General features: G+C 35.4%; 2 protein-coding genes across 2 annotated transcripts; one reads left to right on the top strand and one right to left on the bottom strand.

The window, feature by feature from the left end:
- The first annotated feature begins 2,949 nt into the window (after positions 1 to 2,949).
- LOC121414490 (heterochromatin protein 1-like) lies at positions 2,950 to 21,875 on the top strand. The gene is made up of 3 exons (XM_041607685.1): positions 2,950 to 3,133; positions 20,303 to 20,440; positions 21,582 to 21,875. Exons 1-3 carry the CDS (start codon positions 2,999 to 3,001, stop codon positions 21,873 to 21,875), a joined length of 567 nt encoding a protein of 188 aa, XP_041463619.1. The 5' UTR covers positions 2,950 to 2,998.
- LOC121414488 lies at positions 15,902 to 19,634 on the bottom strand. The gene is made up of 2 exons (XM_041607684.1): positions 19,256 to 19,634; positions 15,902 to 17,323 (listed from the first exon to the last, which is right to left on the bottom strand). The coding sequence occupies exon 2, from the start codon at positions 17,315 to 17,317 to the stop codon at positions 16,034 to 16,036; it is 1,284 nt and encodes a 427-aa protein (XP_041463618.1). The 5' UTR covers positions 17,318 to 17,323; positions 19,256 to 19,634; the 3' UTR covers positions 15,902 to 16,033.
- Positions 21,876 to 21,930: the final 55 nt, after the last annotated feature.

The following is a 21,930-nucleotide window of genomic DNA, read 5'->3' as shown; positions in this document are numbered from 1 at the left end:
AATTTGTCAATTCCTTGCATCCCAGCTAAGTCTTGCGGAAATACTGAGGAATAGCGTACGGGCGGATGCCAAGTGCACTTTTGCGTGAAAGTATCATTTTTAGCGTAAAATCTGAAAGACTGTCGAAAATCACGCATTTTGATATTTTGACGGATTATCATCATATTTTTGATTATCTTTGATATGGAATTATTTTCATTCAGAGTTTCAAATTATAAGTCTACTAAATATGCATTTCAAATTTGAATATTACACACACATATATGACAATATGAAATATAAAATCGTGATTTACTCAAAATAAAGGTTTGTAAAAATTATTAATGGTATAATGTTTGTGTTCCGCATCTCAATTTCGTCAAGATTTAGTGCTAACCGAACAAATACTTAATAATTGTTGTCATTTCACATATAGTGAAAACAAATACTGAAAAAAGATGCAAGATATATATCATTTTATAGTTATATATGCGAAATATAACAATGCACATTATTTTATCAGATGCGCATTTCTGATAAAAAAATAAACAGCGCACAATATTACATCGATATTGCACATCTTATATCAGTGCGATACTCGTCATGATATTATATAGGATTATGTTTGCTTTTGTAGAGTTCGATCTTCTTGCTATTTCCACGAATGAATTGGTGCTGAAATTAAATCTACCTGTGGCGATATTCAGAAATAGGTCTGATATTTAATTTGCCGTTACCATGGTAGCATTAATTTTACATGAATATCTATATTCAAAATTATAGAAAACATACATATGTATGAATAAAGCGATTGAATTAGCATTTTTAAACCACTCTGTCAATCTACATTTTACTTCAGTTATTTGATTATCAAAGTATATTAAAAAAAAATGGCCGTTGCACGGCAGTACCTATTTTTTGTCTCGCCGGCATAGCAGAGCAGGATTAAAGGAGCCACTTCTCCGGTGGAGGTGACGGTAGTTTTGATATAACAGCGTCATATCAACCTTGAAATCTTAACCAAAGTTACATTTTTCAAAATTTCATTATAACTTTGAACGTATAGAAAAAAAATTAATGACACTTTAATTTTAATGACACTTTCATATTCATGTATTACTGATCGTCTTGCACAAGTTTTAGATCACATGATTAAGGTCAAAAGTCATTTAGAGTCACTGAACTTTGGCCATATGGGGATATTTTTTTAAATGTCATCAATACTTTATTCATACATGTATGTTTTTTATGATTTTGGATATAGATATTCATGTAAAATTAATGCTACCATGATAACGGCAAATTATCAGACCTATTTCTGAATATCGCCACAGGTAGATTTAAGTTCAGCACCAATTCATTCGTGGAAATAGCAAGAAGATCGAACTCTACAAAAGCAAACATAATCCTATCTAATATGACGAGTATCGCACTGATATAAGATATGTGCAATATCGATGTAATATTGTGCGCTGTTTATTTTTTTATCAGAAATGCGCATCTGATAAAATAATGTGCATTGTTATATTTCGCATATATAACTATAAAATGATATATATCTTGCATCTTATTTCAGTATTTGTTTTCACTATATGTGAAATGACAACAATTATTAAGTATTTGTTCGGTTAGCACTAAATCTTGACGAAATTGAGATGCGGAACACAAACATTATACCATTAATAATTTTTACAAACCTTTATTTTGAGTAAATCACGATTTTATATTTCATATTGCCATATATGTGTGTGTAATATTCAAATTTGAAATGCATATTTAGTAGACTTATAATTTGAAACTCTGAATGAAAATAATTCCATATCAAAGATAATCAAAAATATGATGATAATCCGTCAAAATATCAAAATGCGTGATTTTCGACAGTCTTTCAGATTTTACGCTAAAAATGATACTTTCACGCAAAAGTGCACTTGGCATCCGCCCGTACGCTATACCTCAGTATTTCCGAAAGACTTTTAGCTGGGATGCAAGGAATCGACAAATTGTGCTATCCAATTAAAAACTCGCTTTATTATGGACTTATACATGTAAATATAAACTCGCTTTAGTATGTACTTATACATGTAATTATGTACATAATGTACGGTATTTTCAATTTTTCTTTCAAAATGCGCACCTGGTAAAATGCACATTGTCTCCTTTCGGATAACATAAAATGAGATATCTACCATCTTACTTGAAAATTCTTTTAATATTTGTGGCACTAGGACATTTACTATACATTCGATGGATAAACGCATTTAAATCGAAGAATTCATGTTGCGTAAAAAAACTTCAAACTATTGATAGTTTTCACAAACTTTTATTTCGAGGAAATCGCGGTTTTATGTTTCCCTGTGCCATATGTGTGTGTGTAATATTCAAATTTGAAATGCATATTTAGTAGACTTATAATTTGAAATTCTGAATGAAAATAATTTCATATCAAAGATAATAAAAAATATGATGATAATCCGTCAAAATATGAAAATGCGTGATTTTCGACAGTCTTTCAGATTTTACGCTAAAAATGACACTTTCACGCAAAATTGCGCTTGGCATCCGCCCGTACGCTATTCCTGGGTATTTTTGCAAGACTATTAGCTGGAATGCCAAGCATTAACAAATTTTGCCGTCGAATCCTTATCTAGAGCACTTTTTGAGGTTTGGCCGGTCTACTATACCATTTAATTTTTTTTTTGCAACATGGACTTCACTCGTCAAGTGAATTAGATTTAGTAGTCTTTAGGCACAGACCCGGTAACTTTGATCAACAAGTTCGGTTTCACGATATTTTCCGACATTTTGAACAAAAATCAATGTCAGGGGCTTTAGATTGTATATTCAAGCACAAGCCCAACTTTCTTCGAGTAAAAGGTGTGCACTGCAAACTAGAAACCATATAGTGCCCCCACCAAAAAAAATTATAATAAAAAAGAGATAAAAAATATAAAAAATCGACGGATTGAAAAGGAATAACGATGACCTCATCTTGACCTGAGCTGGCTGAGTGAGCATAATGGCCGAATCTGGAGCCGGTGAAGATTGTAAACATGACGAAGAAAATAGTAAAATGTCGGACGAAGAATCAGAATTCGAAGATCAGGATAGCATTTATGAAGTGGAGAAGATCGTCGGAATATCAAAAGAAGGGGTAAGACGCTTAGAATTCACGCAAAATGCTTTTAAAGCTGTCTTGATTGACCGGTTCGCCACTGACTGTGTGGCGGACTGCACTGCTCACTTGGCTTTGAATTGAATGAATTGCGTGTGTATAAAAGTATTGAAATTAGTGTGTGCTGTGCATGTTGATCACTGTCTTGAGTTTGTTGTGAAATTGTGCCGTGTTGAAAACTTGAAAATAAAGTATGAAGGGGGGGGGGGATGATTGATTGCACACCCAAAAGTTTAAACATTGATTTCTTCAAAAGTCCACATTTTTTTTCAGTTCATTTAGAACTAAAATTAAGTTAGTACTAGTGAGTGTCATGAATGATCGACATGAGTGACTCAGTGAGCATCATGAGCATGACCATGGTGAGTGTGTGTGCCATCGTGTTAACTTAAAAATTTAGAAAATTATGAAGAGTCAATGATTCCCAATAATTTACTTGCAAAAAATAAAATGCGGCCAAATGGTCATTTCTATTCAGATTTAGATCAAGATTTTTTTTGGCTTGCAAATGGTGGTGCCCCATGCCATGTATGCACGCATACCTCCTAGTCACTTAAAAGTAGTAAAAGGACAAGTCCACCCCAACAAAAACTTGATTTGAATAAAAAGAGAAAAATTCAACAAGCATAACACTGAAATTTCATTAAAATCGGATGTAAAAAAAAGAAAGTTATGACTTTTTAAAGTTTCGCTTCATTTCACAAAACAGTGATATGCACATCTCGGTCACCACCGCATCGAAGGGGGCGTGTCCAGTTGTCATGACGATCCGCCTTTTTCAGGACGGGCGCTCGTAAAAATAGTGCGGATTATTTTCGGAGTTTGTGAACGCAATTTTTATTGAATTATCCGCATTACTCTTAGGCGGCTAATTGGAGGATGGGTTTATGAAATGTCATAGAAATTTGACAGTTTTGAAAATATGCAGCAATGAAATTCATGTATGATCTGCAACCTAATCAATTATTAAACAGGAGAAATTTGGTTGATTATCTAATTTGTAATCTTACTTTTTAGTACAAATGTTGTGTATCATTGCAACAAACATTTCTACCCATGATGTTGTCATTTTGCCAAGCATATATAAATACAGTGACAGGTATTTTGGGGGCAAAAATGTGATATTAAATATTGTTAATTAATTAGTATAATTAATATGCATACAATAACAGATGATTATTTGATTTTTGGTACAGATTTAACTATTGATGTTTCAAGACTATAACTGCAAAATACTAAGGTGATCCAATGTTGCATTAACTTTCGACACCATTTTATGTGCAGCAGGTCCAATTTGAGAAAAACACATTTCAAAATTCATATTTACATTGACGTCTATGTAATAATTAGCTTTTACTTAGTCATTTTAAGGAAAAATAAAGGTATTTGAGACTTACGGTAAACGTTTTTCATTATTTAGAGAATGGTAATAGTAGCTATAACATATCAAAAAATTAAATTTTTGACCATTTTTACCCTGTTCGCGAAATTGGACCACCTTATGATATGCGACCTTTACAATTACACATACATATATATGTGTATGCACAGAAACACAGCTCAGACAAGGGGCACTCATTCACTGAACAAGGTTATGATATAACCTTGTTCTTAGTTGCATCTCTATGTGTGACAAAATAAGGTTGACAATGTTTGGATTATTTCTCTTTTTCTTTTGGACAAATGCTGGATTTTTGTACACTGTCAGTTTCCATAACAGCTTTTCATTATATAACTTGGCTCTTAAGTAATTTTGATTATTTAAATTATTTTTTCTTTATTAAAAATAGAGCTTGAAAAATAAAAATTTTCTTGCCATATTACTTTCCACCAATAGAGGGCATACACAAAAATATGCCAAAAATTCAAGTTTTGGAGCGCTCTGGTTATTACCAAAAATATTTTAAGTTACTAAAGAAAATTGAATTGCAACTGTATAGAAATAAATAATTTTGGTCACAAAAGTGATATTTTAATGATTTTTTAAAGTGTGTGCTCAATACAGCATTGGCATACCATAGTCCTACCTGGAGATTCTCCACAGGCAGGATGGTAGCAGTGACCAAGTGACAAGGGGCACTCATTCAGTGATCAAGTTTATTGATGTAAACTTGTTCTCTGTTTTACTCCCTGTGTGGGAAATAAGGTTGGCAATGTTTGGTTTATTTATTTACGCTTGATCTTGGGGGCAAATGCTTGATTTTTTTTAAACTGTCAGTTTCCATCAATCGCAACTTTTCATCATATAACTTGGCTCTCGATGAAATTGAATTCTTTTAATTATTTTTTTCTAAATTAAAGAAACAGATTATAAAATGACATTAGGGCCTACATAAAAGAAATATGCCCCAAATTCAAGTTCTGAGCGCTCTGGTGAATACAAAAATGATCCCAAATTACTAATGAAGAATAAATTGCAACCTTAATGAGTTTGTTTGGTATACAAAAATGTTATTTGTATACTGCATATAGATCTATTCCTCACAGGCTGGGTGGTTGCAGTGAACAAGTGACAGGCAGCAGGATTGTGCCTGGCTCCACACCATACACATGACCATAAAATTCTGTACTTTTAAGGACGTTCCACAGTTAAAATGAAATCCATGTCATTTTTACCAAGCTTTGCACATTGATACTTTAGAACCATAATATTCGAAAATTTATATGCAAAAATTAACATAGGTCCATGTGTTTGATTTTTTGCTATAGAGCTTCAAAGTTCACCAAAATTGATGTTCTTAAGAATTGCGCATTCAAAAGAATTTGGCATATTTAGACTGCCCAAGATTACTACAATGAGTTTAAACCTCAGTCAAAATACATGAAAAAGTCATCAAATTTCGCAAAAGAGTTAATACCGGGTAATTGTATCGTTAGAATGGAAAATCTATTTATAGTGCTATTTGTTTGCAATTTTAAGTTTAACAGCACTGTCAGTTCTTAAAAATGGCGTAAAAGATAACAAAATCCCATTCTAAAAAAATTGAAATTTCAGTAACAAACTACAAAAGTACAATAAATGCTGCACTTTATTCAAAATCCATGTCATTTTCACCAAAATTTGCAGAGTTGTAGAGGAAGGTATACCTAAGAGGTACAAACATTAAAAAATAGGGGTTCATGTGCTTGTTTTTAAACTATCAGCATGTTTATCAGAGCAAATGTGCTTTTTAAAACACCAATAATTGCTTAATGCTTTGTATCTATGTGAAGAAAAAATCAAAACCACTCTACCATTCAAACTCTGGGTAATATTCGTGATTCTTGGCAGCACTGCAGAGTAAGGTATTTTGAAATTGTATAGACTTTTTTTAATGGTCCATGGAATAATTCAATTTTTTAGCTTCATGAAATAATGCATCGGATCTGCAGTTAAAGTGCAGAAGATGAAAAAATCAGCTCATACCCGCAGCTAATTAATCACCTGTTCATCCATTGTGACGTCAGCGCGCAGAGTGTAAACTATGCGCAGATCATAATGCGCACAAACATAACTGTGGAACGTCCTTAAGAAGAAAAAGGGTTTATATAAAAGGGGATGCGAAAGCAAAAATCACCATGTTCATGTTCAAGTAGACATTCTCGTAAACCAATACAAAATAAACAATTTGTGGGTCATGGGCTTCCTTAATTTACATTAGCTCTGCCATTCGGGTGCCATGTTCGGGTTGGATTTGGCAGGGTTCAGCATTGTCTTTTAAACTTTGTTTTTTTGGGATTCGGCAAGACTAAATATTAAATGAATACAAATACACCTGTATGACATTTGCAGTTCCTTGGTTGAAAGTTAAAACAATTGTTATCAGAGGAAGATTAAAGCATGTCAAGGTTACCTATTATATACATAATGGTTACATTCTTTGTAAAGAAATGTCGTTTATTCCATGAATCTGGGTTGGTATTTAGTGTGTATGTGTACAGGATATCATCCTGTCGTTCAACTTCCTCTGAAACTGTACTCAGCAGTCTACCTACATGAATGTATATGTACATGTAGGTTTATATTTTATGATGAGCATGTACTATTATGAAATTTATAGTAGTGTACATACTTTGTACATGTAGGTAATGAATTTGAATCTTGTCTCAAAGCAAGCATTAAAGTTAAAAGGGTGGTTGGATATGTAGTGTGCCTAGTCTGGAATCACTAAAATTAACCTTTCAGAAATTGGTGTGTATTGTTCACAGATAAGTATGCATGGCCGCGGGAATAAAACCAAGTTGTGGTGGCTTTTACGTTTTCCTGTTCTTGTCCTATTTAAAGGGCATACCTGCATTTTGTAGGGTGTACAATGGACAACTTTGTCATAATCTTTATCTACAGTACTACATTTGTACATGTACATCTAAAAGAACTCATTAGCTCACGATGTACTTGTATGTATTCCATCTTTTTGTATGTTCATAGATTTTTGAATTTTTTTAATTCGGTATGGTTAGGAATGATGGATGGGGTATGTTAATGAGAGACTGAGAGAGAGAAAGGGAGAGAGAGGAAGGATCCAGTGTTGGGTCATTTTGGTTGGAAAGGGTGTATTATTTGGGGTCTCATACAGTATTTGGTTTTCCTGAGAAATGGAAATGTAGACAAAAGTTAAAAAGTTATCTCAAAATCCTTTGTCATGATCATCAGGGAAAAATATTTTTGTACAAACTTTATTTCCCTGCTTTATTATAATTCGTTCCAATTTTATATACACTGTACGTGTACATAGCTTCGATTTCTCAAATAAACTCTCCTATTACTCCCATCTTGAATTCGCTGCACTGGCTCCCTATTTATTGCTTTTCATAGTATTCTTGGATCAGCACCACAATACAGTCTTTCATTTATTAATTACTACAGACCAAGCAGGTCTTTGCGCTTATCCACTTCTGGCTACCTTGTTAAATAGTTTCAAAAACTTGGGGGAAAAGATCATTTGCTTTTGCATTCCCCACTTTGCGGAATAGCCTTCCTGAAGACATTAAAAAATGTACATGTACCTCTGTCGAAACTTTCAAAATCTTTAACTCTTAGCTCTTTATGCACCTTGAGCACTCTACAGAGTAGATTTGGTGCTTTACAGTCACATTATTATTGTACTAAAACCCAATGGCCCGAATTCACAAAGGTGGTTTTGAAAACCCATGGTTGAGTCCATGGTTTATGCAGATTTCCTGTATAAATTACGCTTAATTTAGCGCGTATCGGGCGCATGTATAAAACATTGTAGTGCGCGCATTTGTCACAGTGCGCCAAATTGACGCCTGTTACCATGGTTAGATACGCTATTTTATTCATGAGTCCACTATTTGAAGAGTGGACTCATTAATAAAATAGCGTGGAAAACCAAGGCAACAGGCATCAATTTGGCGAACTGTGACAAAAGCGCCCATCAGCATTGGAATTTTTTGTACACATGCCCGATATGCGCTAAAATAAGCGTAATTTATACAGGAAATCTGCATAAACCATGGACTCAACCGTGGGTTTTCAAAACCACCTTTGTGAATTCGGGCCATTATGGGGGGGCTATTTTTGAAAAATAAAATTACCCTTACATGTAATTGCTCAGCCCCTGTTTTGCTATACCGGTACCTCAGGAAAGATTTGCCCTTGCAACAACAAAAAACAAAAAAATGAAGATTTAAACAATAATAAAAATGGAAAAAATAAAAACAGAACTTGTAGCAGTGTTTCCACTTTGAAGGAAATTACCAGAATTCCGGGAAATCCAGACGTTTTCCAGGTAATTTCCAGGAAATGAAAAAATTCCAGGAAATTTCGGGAAATCCGAAAATTACAATGAAACAACAATTAAATATAGCAACTATTAATATTCATGTTATATTTACATGATTTTAACCTCCATACGTAGCTCAAAATTTTTCGCTCGTGCTCGCATTTCGTAATGTTGTTCCTATTTTTAAAGAGGGCGGGGACAAAAAAAATGCTAAATTCCCTGATTTTTGCCACCTAGAACAAATTTACACACGTTGTATTATTGCCCGATTTTCGTTAAAAATCAAACTTGAAAATTCCAGGAAATATTTATGAATTTCAGGAAATTTGGAATCCAATTTTGGGAAATTTATTTTGGAGCTGTGGAAACACTGACTTGTAGTCCAAGCCTACAGAGGCCATTGTGTTGGCTGCCTAGAGTGCCATACTGTTGTGTACACTGTAAAAACTGTGGTGTTAAAACTGACACCAGTTGGTGTTTATAGAAGACCACACCCTGAGGCGTTAAAATTACACCCTAGAGATTGAGCATAGCACCAAAAGTATTAACCGAAGGTGTTGTAAAAACACCTATATGTGTGTTAAACTTATACTGTCAATTTAACACCGGTGTGAAATAACTGGTGTGGTCCTCTATGTACACCGTTTAATACCACAGTTTTTGGTGTGTACCGGTAACCATAATAACATTGATGTTAAGGGTTTTTTTTATAAAGTTTTAATAAAAGGTCAATTCCAGCCAAATGTTGCATTTTTCCATTTTAAAAAATTTCTTTTCTGAGCAATTTTGATTATTCTGTTTAAAAGTATACAGTTTAAGGTTTACAAAAACACAATTATATTTACTATACCATCATTCATTCATAAAATATACAATGTGCACTCTGTTGCACTTTGGTACTAAGATTTCATAGAAATTGTACAACTTTGACCCATCCCTGGCTCCTGGCATGCAAAGGGTGCTATTGAAAAATTCCACTGTCCATGTGACCTCCAAGCAGTAATTTGCCATTAGCTGTATTGTTTTACATGCTGCAGTGAAATGGTGAGGCACAAAATACATTTCAATGTATGTATGTTTGATGTCCCATAAGTCACAGTTTTAAGCATTAAGTTTCCCTCATATGCTTCCATAGACTCCTGCAGATAAGTATTGGACTTTTTTATCTACCACAGTACATGCTTGCTTCACCAAATCAAGCTGTATCTGCATTGGACTTGAAATAGCTATACTGGGGGGACATACATTTAAGTCCCATAAGTCACATGTCCCATAAGTCACACATACAGTTCGTAAACCATGCCACCTTAAAGCTGTCCATGACATCAAAGAGTGAGATGAGAATGCTTAAAAGCTGGAGAACAGTATGCTGACTGTCAGAAAAAACAGACAGAATATAATAGGCAGTGCATGGAACAAAAAAGAAGTTTGGATTGTGTGCCCATCCCCCCCCAAAAAAAAAAGGAGAAAACTGAATATGATCGCTAAAATGCAAAGCTTGAGTACAGGTGAATTGGGTTTGTTTCACCCCAGCTTTTATTCATTTTTTTAAGGTCCAGATCACTCTCTTGGTTTTCTTGTCTCCTTGGAGTATGCACCCACTGTTTTACATACATTGTATGACATGAACTTGGTATATAGTTCCATGGAAACTAAACTTATTGCAATGTCCCATCAGTCACAAATTTTGTAGTTGAGCGATCCACTGGATCCTGTCAAAATAAGAGCACCAGTCCTCAGATGCACAAGGCTACCATGAGCAGAGATATTAAAAGGGCACATACAGCGCTCCCTACCAGCCCCTGTAAATGCCAAAAAGTTGTTCAGAAGCTTGCAATCAAGTTTTCTTAGAATCATTCCTGCTGCCTGCCAATAGAAAGTAACATGGGCAATTTGCAGAGTACCAAAGTGAGACGTCACGATGTTATGACATCGAATCGGCCGGTTCTAAACTGAGTCGCAGCTGCATGATCGTCAATACACATTTGTATTTTAAAAAATGGTGATGTGTGTTGTCCCTGGTTGTTACCATCATTCTGGGAGTCGTAAAAGGGCACTGGTTCGTAAAGGTAATTGTAACTTAAGAGTGTTTTTAAGAATGACCGGTGATCCTTGTGGTAAATGTCATAATAAATTGGCAATGTTTTAGCATGTAAGAAAGGATTACCAGTCGTTCTTAAAGTTGCTCCTAACTTACAAACAGCTTTATGAAACAGCCCCCTGGTTATTTTGTTTAGAACCATGCTGCCATGATACCATGGTAACTGACATCATTGCTTCGGTTGATGTGCTATGATGTCCTTTATACAGGCATTCTGAATTTCTACGAAAGAGATGACATAACAACCCAAGCAGCTGGCAAAAAAGAATTTGTGATAGGGTGAACCCCATGATATATTTTTAACTAACTTTTTTGTATTGCCTAAAGTGTATAGTTAATGTTAATGAATCTTGATGTACCCTTTGCCAAATCGTGTCCCACAGGTTTCAACATTGGCAATTTTTGGCGGCCATCTTGGCGGCTATCTTTAAATTTTTCATAAAAATCAATTATTTTAATATTTTTTGCAGAGACTATGGTAAAATCTTCCATGTAAATGAATACACTTTTTACTATACAAATATACATGTAGTTTAGATAGTAAAATAATTAAAAAAAAATTATGCCCAAATTTTCATGTTTTTTGTCAAAAATTTGCATGTGCACTGATATCTATCTGTTTCATCATAAACATCAACAACTAGTTCATGAAAAATATCAGCTTTCGACATGAAAGAGAATATATTATCAAGAATATTGATATACTTCATGGTAGCATTAATGTCTTAATTTGCTTACATACAATACACTGAAAAGGTCGGTCATTTTCTTACCATACTGTATGAGACAGATAGAGGAAAGCAACATTCATTTGTCCCATCTGTAACAAATATGTCCTATCATTTTGTCCCATCAGTCACAATGGAAAGTGTGTATATTCTTATTCTAATTGTTCATTTTTCATCTGTTTGCTAAACATTTATGATTGTAATTGTTTATTGATTATTTTGTACTTATTTGATTACAGTTATCAAAGCTTGTTGACAAGTTAGGAAGGTTTTTTTTTTTGGTTAATGCTCCCTTTACATTGTATATTCATGAAGTGCATGAAAAGATATTTCTGCCCTGTGTTGAATTTATTTCTGACACAATCGCATAAATTATTAAAGGTGTCATGTTAGGGAATATTTCTTCATGCTGAAATTAAGTTTGACTTAAAAAGTCATTGAGAGGAAATGTAAATTCCATGAAATGAGATAGGGTCCCATCAGTCACATTCACTTGTCCCATAAGTCACACATGATTACACACAACTACTGAAAGAAATGAAATGAATCAAGTCCAATTCAAGTACTGTTAGTGAGCACTATCACTGGTTAATCTCCAAGTCCAAATTTAAAAACATTGTCATAAAACTGAGATAGATATGGTACTTTGAACAAAAGAGCCCAATTTGTGTGGTCCATCGATGTCCCATAAGTCACAATGACATTTCTGAAGATATAGCACCCTATGCAACCAAGCTGCAAGCATACATTTTTGTATGTAGTAAGTTTCAGTATTCTTCTTTCAGTTTAATAAAGTAAATCCATGTTTATGCAGCCACTTTTTCAGATATGTACTTCAGTTATGTGGAAAAAAGTATCAAATGTCCCATAAGTCACAATGGAATTGACCAAAAGTAAAAATAATAGGGAAAATATGGTGAAGGTTTGATAAAAATCCATCAAAGAAAAAGAGAAAAAATAACAGTTTTTAAAAAGTTTATGATGTCGTGCTCTGTTAAAAACAAGAAACGTAGTATTTCATTTATAGCTCAAGAAGAGATCACCAGTTGTTTCCACCAGGAAAGTATCCTAATCCCTGTGCATTAGTAGTCATCAGTGAAATGGGAATACATACATATGTACTTCATCACTGCCAAGTCCTGTTATAAAATCAAAAAGTACTTTGAAAACATAAACTGTAACTTAAGGTCAAGTTGAACAATCCAAAATGTACATTGGGCTTGATATTTTGACTTAAATTTATTAAATGAAAAGTTCTTTTTCCGCAACAGGCCCCTTGTCATCAGGGCCCGTTGCACAAGAGTTTACTATCGTATAGTCACTGCTATGGTAACAATGCGAATGAGGCAATTATGATCAAGAATTTCAGGGAAATTACCATTGGATGGCTGCAAAGGTTACCATAATAGTAACTTTTATGCAACAGGGCCCTGGTGTAGGAATTCTCTGAAGTAGAGGCCATTCTCATTACGCTTTCTAAAACTAGTTTACTGGAAACCGATTCAGGAAACCACTTTGGAAGATCGCTTTGCTAGCGTTCTCACTTGATCACACGAAAGTGGTTTTCAAAATCACTTCACGTAAAGCGCTCTTGTTGGTATGGAGACGCTGTCAGTGGGGTGACACGTTTTGTGCGAAATTTGAAACCGCACCATAGGCATTCTACACCTGTCGTGTGGAGTAGCGCGCTCAAAATGTGCGAAGATCGCTTCCCGAAGAACGGTTGTGTCCTCACGCTAAAACCAGTTTAACGAGGCAAAGCAATCTTGAAAACTACATCGTGAGGTGGTTTTCCAAACTGGTTTGGAAGATTGCTTCCAAGACCACTTTGACCGTTCTCACTACGCGTTAAACTAGTTTCCACTAAACTAGTTTCCAGTAAACTAGTTTTAGGAACGTAGTGGGAACAGCCTCATAGACAAAAAGCAAAAGTAAAATAAGAATTTAGACTTTACAAGTTGACATTTAATGAATACTGGAGACAACAACAAAACAAGTGTGTGTTTGAAACGTTAACAGCCCTTGGAAAATTGACAAGAGATCATCCACAACATAACATATATGATTATCTTTTTAAAGGACTATTTAATTTTCAGCCTTGGGACCTAAATACCGAACGACATCATTGGGAAATATTCTATTAATTTTAGGAGGTGATTTTTTTGTGTGTACATCACACCTGAGTACTCTACATTTGGTACCTGGTAAAGTGACTATAGTTTATAACAAACATGTAGCTTTACTGTACATCAGATAAATATTGGACTTCCCATTATTGGAGGCCTAGAACTAATTATGAGGTATGTACGATTGTAGAACAAAATTATTCTGGTAGATTTCTGATGATTTTGAATAAAGTGGTCACCCTGGCAAAGAACAAGATTTGGCTCGGGGGCACATGTATCCATGCAGATTTCCCTGGCACCCTTGTCTATATAGCTCTAAAACTTTAACAGAATAACAATTTGCAAGGCTTGATGAGAAAAATCTTCTTAATAACGAGAGGAATTAGTTTGAGTAACTCCCAAGTAGATTTAAATAAGAGTGAAATAGCTGGAAATTATAATTTACAAATTTTGTATTAACTACATACTATGTTTTTAGGCCAGTGTGAAAATGGCTACATATCAAACACAGGTACTAAAATGGGTTCAGAAATGGAAAATGAAATTCATGAGATTACAAATAAAATTCCCACAAAATGTACATTTCAGTTCTGTTTGTTACCCTCTAATAAGTGTAGGATCTGTGTCTTTGCTCTTTTAATGACAAAGTAGTATAATATATTAATATATTAATAAACAACATGTGCATGAGTACATGTTGATAAGTCATTTGAAGCCACAAAGTAGTGACCTAGCGAAATACACATATTTTTAGTACCAAATTATTGGCCATAAATGGGAAGTATTATTAAAGGAATGCTACGGGCTGAAAATATTTATATCTGAATAAATACATGTAGGGTAAAATTCACAGAAATGCTGAAAATTTGGTCAAAATCAGACAACAAATAACAAAGTTATTGAAGTTTTAAAAATTGCATTTTCTGGCGATACAGTTGTACACTGTAGGCATGTCTTCATGAATATTTATTATGTGGGCTGATGATATCATATCCCCACTTGTTCTTTTGTATTTTATATTATGAAATTAGGTTTACTCAAAAAATTTCTACCAAGAACTAAAACAACCGCATCGACATCTGATTACAAGAAGGCCTACATTAGTTATTTCTTTCAGCAACTTATTTTATCATAATGGCTAGTCAGTCTGGCTACCCATCATTTACACATTTATGAAACAATGAAACAATGATTTCTAAGAAAAAGGAGAGTGGGGATATGACATCATTAGCCCACCTAATGAATATGTATGAAGACATGCATACATGTAAAGCTGTTTCACCAGAATACTGCAAATCTTTAATGTTCAATAACTTTGTTATTTGTTTTTCGATTTTGATTAAAATTTTCAGCATTTTGCTCTGTGAATTTTACTCTATTTATAAATATCTTCCAGCCCGAAGTATACGTTACATAAAACTGAAAAAAAAATCAAGTCTTGACATGGGAGGGTACGTTTAATATTTTTAATAGCACGATACAGTAACAAATATTTGACTTTCTCTATTAAAAATTAGAGGAGAATTGTGTGAGAATGGAAAATCTAAGATAAGATAAATGAAAGTAAGGGAATTACTGGAATGATGCTATAAAGAAAGTAATAAGAAAATAGAAAACTATGATCATTTGAATGTTTATTTAGATCACTATTGAATGCAATGAAGATCTTCCCCTTGGCAATGTGACTCGTGAAACATTTTCACATTTGAACACTGTCATTTGAACAGTTATATCCCAAACAACTTTGCAAAGTCTTTGTCATATTAGTGTGAATAATTTTTTTTAATGTCTTCTCAGGAACAAAATGTGAAGTGTGTGAGCTATTGATAGATAAAAAAAAAAGACTTTATAAAGTGAAATATGAAGGTGTTTACACATCTTGATCACATTGCCAATAGGAGCTCCATAAGCACTAATGATCTCTACATTTAAATGCTCATTATCTATTATTTGTAAACATTTTCCCATTATTTTTCCGCTAATTTCACTACATGTATTATGTTTCTTTGATTATCCGTTTCGTGCAATGCAACTTTTTTTTTGGGGGTCTGTAGAATACCGGGGAGGAGGGGGGGGGTCTTTTAAACATTTTCAGGCCGTAGTGTTCTCTTTAATGCAGTGACAAAATACTAGTTGATATTGTATCGACACTTTTATGTTGCATGTACACATGTACATGACATTTGCATGTGATGACACTAATGCATGTTAGGGTTCACCATGTCAGCTATATCATCAGAATGAATAGCAAAGAATCCAGTCCTAAGAAGCTTTAGCTCCCTCCCAATATCGGACAGCATCTTATTTTGGGTGTCCAAAGCCTGTAAATAGCGATTCTCAAATTCACTCATACCATCTGGCAAGTTCTCTGCAACAAGTGGCACGTTACTTGAACGGCTCTTCTTCGAGGAATGGGGCTGGGTGTCATAAGAGGTCTTCAGTGGACGCTTGTTTGACGTTCCAGGAGTAGTGCTTCGTACTTCTGCAGAAGGAATGGAGGATCCTGAAGATTGAGTTGTGTACATGGAAGGAGGGATTCCCCCATTTTGGATGAGATGAAGAGGGATGAAGCTGGAACCAACACCTTGAGATGAAGTCTGGCCTTGTGGAAGATGGAACTGCGGATGCTGCAGAGATGGGAGTGAAGAGATGGTGGATAGCAGACCTGGGTTTGTTGCTGAGGCGTATGCCGAATTGGAAACAGGAGAGGGAGTATGGACATTTCCAGCTGACTGAGGGTTCATGTGTGTCATTTGGGCAACTTGATCCCTGTCCTTCTGCATTGCTACAATGTCCTGAAGGCCCGCCGACTCGTGCTGCCTTAAGGCAGCAACAGAAGATGGTTCCGTTACTGGCATGGTCACCATAGATCGCCTTCCTTGTGACTTTGGAACCCTTGGCAGTGGAGGCGGTGGTGGGATTGGAGAGGGTGGATTGTCACTTCTAGCCGGAGATGTTATACTTGTGACTGATGTGATCTGAAAAGCAGCATTATCCTCCTCAAGTCCTGGCTCTTCCTTCAAGTCGGCATCAATTATTTCTACATATTGAGGGCTGTCATCGTCTTCATTCTTTCCATCAGGTATGGTTACCAAGCTGTCCTGTTCGTCCAAGGTGTACTCTGATAATTTATTCTGAAAGCTATTCGATGAATCCTCACTAGAGTAAATCCTATTGTATTCTTCAAACATCTTAAAGATGGTGTTGGATCCACGGAGGGTCATCGTGTCGCGATCGCAGTTGGGATTCACCTTCATCCATTCTCGGTAATCCCGCCCCAAGTTTTTGATGAAGTTCTCCACAATTCTAGGAGTGGCTCCTATCTTCTCTGCCAATATGATGTAAACATCTATCAGCTTGGTATAAGCCTTATACTTCTTGTGCCTAGAGATGAGTTCATTGAGGACAAACTCCATCCTCTGTTGGGTCCAAGGGAATCGGGTGCCCTTGAAAGCATGGTCCAGGTCCTGCCTACGACTCATGGAGACCTGCAATGCAAACAAAAGTAGTAAAATGAGCTTTGATTGAAAAGTTGCTTGAGAATTGTGAAGAGGATTATAGAACCCTGGTAGTTAGAAATACCTGGTTTTAAGCAGCCCTAAATATAAGGACAAATTGTACAGTGTATTGGTCGTGCCATTTCGATCTGTGCAGGAGTGCATTGAAATGCCCGTCATTTCAAATTTAATTTTTGAAAACAACAAATATTGAAACTATAGTGTTGAATTTTTTTTACATTAGTAGCTTTGCAGCAGCAACAAACAACATCCTCTTTAGTAATAAAATGCATATAGATATTTTATCCATCGTTTTGTATTTAAAGTGCAAACTTGTCAATTCCAAAATAAAATTATTTTGGATAAATGGAGAAAAATCAAAGCATAATGCTGAAATTTCAAATTAAGTGATTAATTACACAAAACACAGGTAAGTAGATCCTGGTTGGTATGCAAATGAGAATTCAATGACATCATCTGCACTTTTTCCTGCTGTATTATATTTGATATTAGAATGTTTTTATTTTACATCATTATTTGTGAAATAAAATTTGATTGCTCCCAGAATGTGGACTTGTAATTTATATTACGCTATTTTAATTCATTAACGAGCTTCCTTAGTGTCAACACTGTCAAGTCTGCAAAAAATTGAAATATGAAACCAAAACCCAAGAAAAGAGAAGCAATCTTATTGGAAAGAGTAACAATTAAATGAACAATTTGGAATAAGTTTCATCAAAATTGGTTATGAAATAAGCAAGTTATTCACATTTTAAAAATCTCACACTGTCTATTGGATCCTCAAATTGGCAAACGTGCTTCAAAATGGCTGATTTTGTGGGCAACTCTTCATTTGTTTTGTACACATATTTTCAGATTTTCCCCATTATCCTTCAAATTACATCTTGGCTCCTCATAACATACATGTATGCCATGGGAAAATATGATTCAAACGACATACGTGTATGTCACGGTTAGGAGGAGGTACATGTAGTGTGAAATTTGAAAAAGAATAGGGAAAAAAAATGTGTATCCTTTGTTCTATAGAATTGCAGTATCATCGAAACAGCATTACTTTGCTCCCCTCCAAAAAATGATTGAAAATAGATGAATTAATTAACAAAACAGGAATAAAAATAAGCTAAATTTTGAATGTTTGATCACCACCACAATACATGCATACGTGTACAGCACTTCAGAGAATGAATGTGGAGAATATGATCAAGTTTAAATGCCAATAAAATATACTTGTAGATTGTAGACTGGGATTTATACTCAGTTTTGTATTGGATCAAAAGATGATGATGATGATGATGATAATAATAATATAGGTACATGTATATTTACCCAGGGTAGCCACTACCAGCGGGCCCTGCTATTATTATTACCCCGGCGTTAGCTGAGCTGCCTAGGCCCTCAAGCATTCAAGGAAACATATGAAATATTGAACACTCAATATTGAATAAAATGTTGTCAACTTTCAGACACATACAAATTGGACCGTTTCTTGTTTCTCGAATTAACATTACTGAATGAAATCAGATGGGAATACAAATCCAAGGCCAAATTATGATTTATGTATTACTGATTAAAAAACGGATGAAGTTTCATGGAGATTAACAAGCAATGAAATGAAACTCATTGAAACATGCTGTAATATGAAAATCAATCAAATGACAATAAACCCTTTCTTGCTTTTAGTTTTATATACAGCATTTTAGGAGAATACAATTGCAATTTACATACGTGAGTGTACTTGGAGAAAAAAAAACTATCACTTGAATGTGCAACACTCAAGGCTGTTGGTTACTGACTTCATACATGTACGGTACATGTATTCAATGATGCATACTGGGATGCATTACAGACATTCACCAGTTCAGTCGCAAAACTTTTGCTTTTATTAATATGATGGATAATTACCTGTGTACCTGGAAGAAGTGACCAAAGAAGTAGATAAAATGGATATAAGGTTGAAAAACAACTTCCCACAGTATTTCTCTTGATGTATTAGTCAAAACTATATTACTGAACTGCTCTCAGTCAATGGCTGCTATCAAAATGTATTGAATGCACAAAGCTTTATGAAGGGATGTGTGTGTTTAAGTGTGCATACATATAAAAGTACAATAGAACAGCTCAGCTCAGTTCATTACTTGTGTGCAGGGAGTTGAATGGGAATGTGTGTGTACAATGCCATCAGCTCCCTGCATAATGTGCTCACACTCGGTGTGAAAAAGGGCTCACACACATGCATGAAGGCAATTCAGTCATGCAGTGGACTGTACGGATATACACTGAGCGGTGTGTGTGTGTGTAGAATAGAATGGCTCTCGCTCATGCATTGTGAACACTGTGCGCTGTCCCTATTCAATTGTGATTGAAGAGAGCTCTTTTCATTGGGTGCTATTTTTGTGCTATGTTTGACACTATTGTGAGGGGATGGGGGGGGGGGGGGGGGGGTTGGGGTGGTGTGGGGCTAGAGGCTACACAAATTATTGTCTGTGTTCTTGTGGCTAGGGCAGTGTCTCAGTAAATACACTTTTTTAAATAGTCTTTTAGATGATGCTCCAACTTTTCTGCCTCTTCAAATGGTTTCATTCTGTAATCTATATTGCTCTATCCTCCTTAACTATGTAGGCCAGTACATTTTACCCTTTTATTAAAAAAACTTTGAATCTTGTGTCAAATGTGTATTGTATTGTTAAAAGTAACAAATGGATGAAATTAAATGTATGACAATGTGCAGTATTCAAATGAAAGTTTATGCAGTGAGCAACCTGTTAACCTTGTCTTTCTCTCTCTCTCCCTCTCTCTCTTTGTGTCTCTCCCCTCTCTCTCTTTGTGTCTCTCCCCTCCCCCCTCTCCCTGTCTCTCTCCCCTCCGCTTGTCTCTCACCCTCCGCTTTCTCCCTCCTCTCTGTCCCCTCTCTGCCTCCCTCTCTCTCTACCTGAACCCCCCCCCATGTAGGATAAGACATTGTACAAGGTGAGATGGAAAGGCTATGGAGTAGATGATGACACCTGGGAGCCCAAAGACAATCTCCTCACATGTGAAGACCTGATAGACGAGTATGTCGCCAAGGAAGAGAAGAAAAAGGCAGCCAAGGTATGTCAATATGTATATCATTTTGTTTTCAGAACCCTTTTCAATATGATGATGATGATGACGATGACGGCGATAATGATAATGAGGACGATAACAACAACAATGGTGATGATGATGATGGTGATAATGATTAATAGTAGCAATTTAAATAATTAAAGTGATTGGTTAACATTGGTTTGACTTTTAAAAAATCTGAGCTAGAAGGTCACACTTGTCACCTGTGTCTGTGATATGTTACAAAAATGAAGCCCCAAAAAAATTCCATTCGAAAATAATTATTTAGTGCTTCAAAAATTGAAATATAAAGTGACCGGAAACGCCATCTTAATTTCTTCCCATACACTTATGTGTACTATTTAGGTGTCTATATGACACCTATTTACAAAATCGGGGTTTAATTAATTGCCTTGTAGTCTTAGCTTTTCATTCTCAATAATGGTTGTTTTCAGGGTTTATTAGTTCTAATACATGCACTTGTACACATGTTTCATCTTGATTTGAGATTTTTTTAAATCGGCTGCTCACAAAGTTAAACAATACCTTTAAAGCTGATAGTGATAGACAATTTTCTTATCTTTGAAGATCATACAGATGAGTATGTCGCCAAGGAAGAGAAGAAAAAGGGCAGCCAAGATAATTCAAACAAATTTGTTATTGGATGGGGTGCAGAACACAAGATTATTTCAACTCTTTCATGTTTGTGATCATTATGAAGATGATGATGATAACGATGATTAAAATGATGACAGTTATCTTTATATGATGATGATGTGATGACGTACTTGTAGATGATGATGATGAACAATGATTGGTGATGATTGATGATGATGATGAAGATTATGATGTTGACGAAATGATGGCGATGATTGTGATAACCATAATTGATAGTAGCAGTTTAAATTCCTCACATTTGAAGATCTTGTAAACGAGTATGTCGCCAAGGAAGAGAAGAAAAATGCATCTAATTTGTTTTAGATGGACTGCAGGAAACAAAATTATTGTCAATCCTTTGTTTTCAAGTGGATGATGATGTTGACAATGAAGATGATGATGATAATAAATATGTCCGGTATTAATGTATGCTGTATGTCTTCAAAATTTATTCTCTGAATTAAGTGATTGATTTTTCTGTAACTTTCAGAAAATTAAGGGCCAGCCCCAAGAGAAAGAAGTCAAAGCCAGTTCAGGTAGTAAGGAACGGCAAGCTCCAAAACGGGGCGCCGGGCAGCCTAAGAACAAGAAAAAACGGAAACGGTCTCGGTATGAGGAGGAGGTTCCGGCTGCGGAGGAGCGAAGAGACAGAAAGAAAAGCCACAGTACAGATGAGGAAGAAGATGCCGACAACGATGATGACAATGATGATGATGATGAAAAAGGGGGTGGGGATGAGAGTGATGGGAAGAGGGGACGACGATGGATGGGGAGGGGGGCGTGAAAGGGGGAGGGCGACAGCAGAGACGGAAAAGGGGGGCGAAGAGGATGAAGCAGGA

This window comes from Lytechinus variegatus, chromosome 4 (genome assembly GCF_018143015.1).
Source record: "Lytechinus variegatus isolate NC3 chromosome 4, Lvar_3.0, whole genome shotgun sequence".
Taxonomy (NCBI): domain Eukaryota; kingdom Metazoa; phylum Echinodermata; class Echinoidea; order Temnopleuroida; family Toxopneustidae; genus Lytechinus; species Lytechinus variegatus.
This window is presented reverse-complemented; position numbering and strand designations above follow the sequence as displayed.